Source organism: Halichoeres trimaculatus, unplaced genomic scaffold (assembly GCF_033239565.1).
Source record: "Halichoeres trimaculatus isolate MK-OKI-2021-1 unplaced genomic scaffold, fHalTri1.1 fHalTri1_scaffold_22, whole genome shotgun sequence".
In the NCBI taxonomy this organism is placed as follows: domain Eukaryota; kingdom Metazoa; phylum Chordata; class Actinopteri; order Labriformes; family Labridae; genus Halichoeres; species Halichoeres trimaculatus.
The window spans coordinates 15,408,642-15,413,857 of record NW_027437200.1 but is presented as its reverse complement, the minus strand read 5'-3'; the positions used below and the strand labels follow the sequence as shown (position 1 = coordinate 15,413,857).

Below are 5,216 nucleotides of genomic sequence, written 5' to 3'. Positions count from 1 at the left end.
AAAGCAGCTTCAGGACAAATTATAGAAAGCCTCTCCTACAATATAAAGCATAATGGGCAATTTCATGTAAATGATCAAAACAGGAAAGAGGAGCGCTCACAAATGTATATGACTATACTGTATCTCAGATCTATATGTTCTATTTCTATATCTATATTTAGACCTTAAAAGCATTTCTAAGATGAAAGATCTCCCAGCATTCTTCAACCAGGTGTTCATCCCAGCTAGTGCAGGTGTGTCAACTGTAAGTGAAACCAAAACTCTGCTGCCTCCCACTCAGTTAAGCTACAAAGTAACATTTCTCCTCACACCTTGCAGCATCGACTTGTTGAAACACGTTGTAGCCTTTTCTAGTTAACTGTTTTACTTAATAAAATCACTCCAGAGAAAAAAAGCATTTTCAAAGTCTTTTTCTTTAATATTTTGACTGTAATGTGAGCAAATTAATCTCCAGATTCTTCCCTCTGCAGAGCCAAGGAGGAGCAGCAGCAGAGCTGTGCTGTGACATGTCAACACTGCCATCTAGTGGCCAGAGAGGAGATTTCATCTTGATGTCTCTGTGTGACTCAGGTCAGACAGGATTCATAAGTTTTTGCATTTTTATTATGCACAAAACATTCAGTAATATCATTCCAATATGGAGCAAAAATCAAACGTGTTTTGAATGATACATTCATAACTGAAAAAAAATAGGAAAACAAAGAAAAAACAGTCCAAATCCATCACAAAATGACATTTCTCTGCATGGAAGCTGGACTTCTGAGAGAATATGGGCCTGTGTACACTGACAGATTTTTTTTTTCTGCTGCTAAAAACAAGGCAGTTTGGCTCAAAACACCTTCAGTTTCTACTTTTTTTTGTCAAAGCATAATCAGAGGTAAATGGCTCAGCTTTAAGAATGCTGCTGAGCAAATGTGTGTCATTCCTCTCTTAAAAGCCAATTGAAATACAGACAGGCAGGACTTGTCATGTCAACAAAAATATTCAGAAGACAAAATTCTGACCTTCCAACATTAAAACTAGATTTCTTTCTTATTGTTTTTTTTTCTTTTAATTCTTCAAACAGAAGCTTATATTTTAAACAGTGTGGGAGAAAAGTGCTCCGGATCTAACGTCCAGGCCATTGCAAATGAACGCTGTCAGTGGACACAGGCCCTAAACCATTAAAACACAAAAATGTGAAAAACGACAACCAGCTACACTGAGTTTGTTAAATTAGTTTTTTTCCCATCACTCGCTTTCATCAAAGCCTTGATGGCTCTCGCCCTCATTTCCAACTCCAGAAGCTCCAGCTGCTGAATCGAAGGCTGACACGCTGTCGCCACACGACCGGGAACTGATCCACTTTGTACAGATGTGCTTGACTCTGCATGCTGTGAAGGCGTGGTCTGTTCTTTGTTAGTGGATGAAAACGCTAAAATCTCACTAACGCTTTTATCAATGTCATTCTGGATGTCTTTCTTGGCTTCTGCCGGTCTAGAGTCTGTGGAAAGTTCAGGTTTTCTTGCATTTGCAGGTGGGTTGGCTCCTTCCCTGCTGCTGTCTGCAACTTTCACTCCTCCATCCACAGCTTTAGTGGTCTGCTCCTCTTTGGGTCCCTCTATGTCGCTGTCGTAAGTGTCTGCGTTTATGCTGAGGACGTCACTCTCCTCACTTGAACCACCTCCTTCTGTGAAGACAAATACGCCGAGACGTTTTTAACAAACTGTGCTCCTTTCATCGTTTTTTCTTGTTTTTTTTTTTTAAGTCTCTGATTCACTTCCTGGGGGTGTTTTTTGTGTATTACAGACTAAATACCTTGTTTAGAGTCCTCAGTTTTTGCTGTTTCTTTGAGGCAAGATGTAGAGTCCACATTATTGTCCTGCCTGGAGGAAAAGAAATAAATGAAAAAATGTGAGAAAAAAAGATCACTTTACTGTTATCGTGACACTTTGACATCAATAAGTCAAACAAATGTTCACTCACTGGCTTTCCGTGCTCTCCTTGGTATTTTTGTCACCATTTCCTGACGTTAGTTCTTCCCCTAAACATGAATCATTTTTAGAGAAAGACATTTTTTAATCTATGTATTAAATGTGGTGGACAAAGAGCACCAGTGTAAAAGTCTCACCTGTTAAGATCTGAATTAGATTCTGGTCTGAGATTGGCTCCAGTTGCTCCCAGCACAGCTTCTTGATTTCCTCTGAGCTACAGTCCTATGAACCATAACAGGTTTGATAATGCAAGGCTCAAAAAGACAGCAGTGAGGTATGATCATTTTTTTAATCCAACGAACAAAAGTTCTGCAACATAGGCATATTTAAGCCTTGCTTTCACAGATCTGTAGCTTATTTACAGCTACACCCATTGAGCGGCTGATCGCAGCTGTTATCTTTTCAACTCAAAAGCGGTTTTTGGAGAGATCCTGGAAAGCGCAACGGAGACGACGTGCACTTTAATAATGGATAAATGCTTTAAAAAGATGGAACAAACATGCTCATGACACAAACCTTTCTCAAGGTGTTGCTGCTTTCTCGGTCAAAATGGTGCTGTGTATAAATTGGCTATGAATTCATAAGCCATCATTAGGACTACAGCAGAGGAATCCTTCAAAATAAAATTTATAGAAGACCAAAGCTTCAGTGCATTGTTGACAAGTGAAGCTAAAAGTTTTTAAAACAAGGCTCAAGATCTTTAATGTTCAGTCTCATCACATAGTGCTTTCACAAATACCTTAAGTTCATCTGGCAGCATTTTGCGAAGCTTCTTGTCCCCCAGCACGCGGAGGCACTGCTCCAGCATCTCCTGCTTATCGCTGATGTAGGCGGTGATGGGTTTGAACGGCAGGCTGAGGTCCAGTCCCCCGTCCTCGATGTCACTGCTGATCCTGTCCAGTTCTGCATCTGCCAGCTCATCTTTGGAGTCCTGCTGCAGGGAAAAGAACAAAAAGAAACATGAATACCTCTGAAAGAAGGGATCTTTGCTTCTGATTCACTGCTCTAAGTTGTGTGTGTTTATAAAAAGGGAGTGACTTCTTGGGCACCAGAGTAGCCCAACTTGCACAGAACAAGAAAATAAACGGCATACAACAAGGGAAAATGAAGAGAGGCAAAAACATGGGAATTGTATTCTTTAAGAAAACTTAGCCTACTGTTACAACCAGCCCTACAACTGTCAATCCATCCATCCACACTACTGAGAGTCCATCCAGCCAACACACAAAGCCCTTGGTCCCTGCAAGGTATATGCTAAAATCCTGAGGTTGATTTCAATACCTTTTTAAGACTTTTTCAAAAACCTTTAGGAAAGTTTTAAGACTTTATTGCAACTTTCAGTTGTTGTTGGCATCGACTTGTAAACAGTTTTAGTTTACATTTTTACAGAAATGATGTAAGCTAAGGAGGAATAAAGCTTGAAAGAACAAATGAAACTAAAGGCAGGTTTCACAACAAGAAACAGCAGTTATTCAAGGCCAACTTGCTGAAGAAAATGAGAAATTATTTAATCATTTTTAAAATTTAGGACATGTGTCGGAGATTGTGTGATTTGCTTTAATGTTGTATTTAATTTCTCTTTATGAAACTAGAAATGACGTTATTTATAGCTGGTGTTTATACCGCTCACAATCCTTATTGTTGTATTTTATTGTAACTAGAGTCTTTATGTATTTTTTTTTTATTTCATTCTTTTTTATATTTGTATTTTTCTAATGACTTCATCGATTTCTGCTGTTGACACAACAATTTTCCTGTTTGGGATCAATAAAGTAACTCTATTCTTTTCTATTCTAGAACTTTATTGGCTGAATGTTTAACGTCCCAATCAGGGGACAGTGTTGCAAGGAGGAAAATACATATTCATGGATATTTTGGGGGTCAAAGCTTGAATACTTATGAAACTTAATACCTCATAAAACCACATTAAGACTTTTTTTTTTTTTACTTTTTAAGGCCCTTAATTTTCCCAAAATTGATTTATCAACTTTTGATACTTTTTAAGACCCCACAGACACCCTGCCCTGATAAGGTAAGGTTTTTCTACACCTTATTCTTGTTTAAATATCATTCACATTATGTGAAAGTTAAGGACAGCGATAAAATGTGACCTTATGGTGTTAAAGACATGCAATGGAAAACCTGGGTCCAGCTAAAACACAAAATGATTGATTTTGAACCTGTATTTTATTTAAGTCATTTGATCACAAAACATAAGAAAAAGTTAATTTTATTCTATTTACACCACCTGAAGACTTTAAGAGCCAATAAAAAAATATTTTCTGTATGTAATAAGAAAGAAAAGCCTTTCTGGTGTTGTCTTTGACATAGCTCTCTTGCGCATTTATTTATTTAATTGTTTTATTATTTCTGACATGGATTTAGTTATTTCTTTTAGTTCAACAGTTTGGAGTCTAATTATACTACCGGCATACTGACAACTTGGATCGTCTACCGTATTAACAGTGACACTGTCGTGATATTAAGCCACACTCTGTTTCGCTAAACTAATACGTCAACAGTTTATCTTGAGGATTCAAACATCAAAAATGAAACAAAACACTGCTGAAGACACTTCAGGACTATTTTGTGTCAGTGAAGTAGAAAACAAATGCACAAACCATTGAAGTAAACACAACATTAGCCTGATAGCAACATTAGCATGGTTAGCTTACCTCCTGGTTCGACTCCGTACTCCTGCGTTTCGTGTTGTCACGTCGGTCTTCACTTTGAGAGTGTTTCCTTTTCTTCTCAGAGCTGCTGGACTTTTTCTTGAGCATTTTGAAATGAAAACACAGTCCTTTTCTTTAGGAATCCTGTGTGCCTGTGAGCTCTGCTGGCTTCCTGGAGGAAAGTACGTCACAGGAAACGGAGAATGCTCCGTGCCGGTTTGAGTTTGACTTGATGAATACCGCCACCAACTGGGCATATGCGGTATATCTCTGTGTAAACAACATTTTACTACAACTACTTCTACTACTACTACTACAACAAATAATAATAATAATTATACATTTTATTTTTATATTGCTTTAAAATGAATAGAGGACAAAATGAAAAGTAATAATTAAAAAAAAATCACAGAAATTACAGAGTTGACTCAGACTACATAAAAAGGTCAAAAAACCACCACCAGATAAAAGGAGAACAAAAGAAAAAAAAATCAGAAAATTAAAAACAACAAAAGACAAAAGATTAAATATCCTGCATGTGCTATTGAAAAAAAGACTAAATTAAGCAACT

General features: G+C 37.5%; 1 protein-coding gene across 1 annotated transcript; it reads right to left on the bottom strand.

Moving 5' to 3' along the window:
- Positions 1-433: 433 nt before the first annotated feature.
- LOC141784132 (caspase activity and apoptosis inhibitor 1-like) lies at positions 434-4,865 on the bottom strand. Its single transcript, XM_074661858.1, has 6 exons — positions 4,649-4,865; positions 2,713-2,907; positions 2,111-2,195; positions 1,966-2,023; positions 1,798-1,865; positions 434-1,669 (listed from the first exon to the last, which is right to left on the bottom strand). Exons 1-6 carry the CDS (start codon positions 4,751-4,753, stop codon positions 1,197-1,199), a joined length of 984 nt encoding a protein of 327 aa, XP_074517959.1. The 5' UTR covers positions 4,754-4,865; the 3' UTR covers positions 434-1,196.
- Between the last annotated feature and the right edge of the window lie 351 nt (positions 4,866-5,216).

What these genes read in the sequence shown, in the direction of transcription:
- LOC141784132 (XM_074661858.1), bottom strand. Translation starts at nt 4,753, where the DNA reads ATGCTCAAGAAAAAGTCCAGCAGCTCTGAGAAGAAAAGGAAACACTCT. An exon ending in TGCTGCCAGATGAACTTAAG is followed by an intron (nt 2,196 to 2,712) that starts GTATTTGTGAAA and finishes TATGGTTCATAG; the next exon opens with GACTGTAGCTCAGAGGAAAT. An exon ending in AACTGAGGACTCTAAACAAG is followed by an intron (nt 1,670 to 1,797) that starts GTATTTAGTCTG and finishes TTGTCTTCACAG; the next exon opens with AAGGAGGTGGTTCAAGTGAG.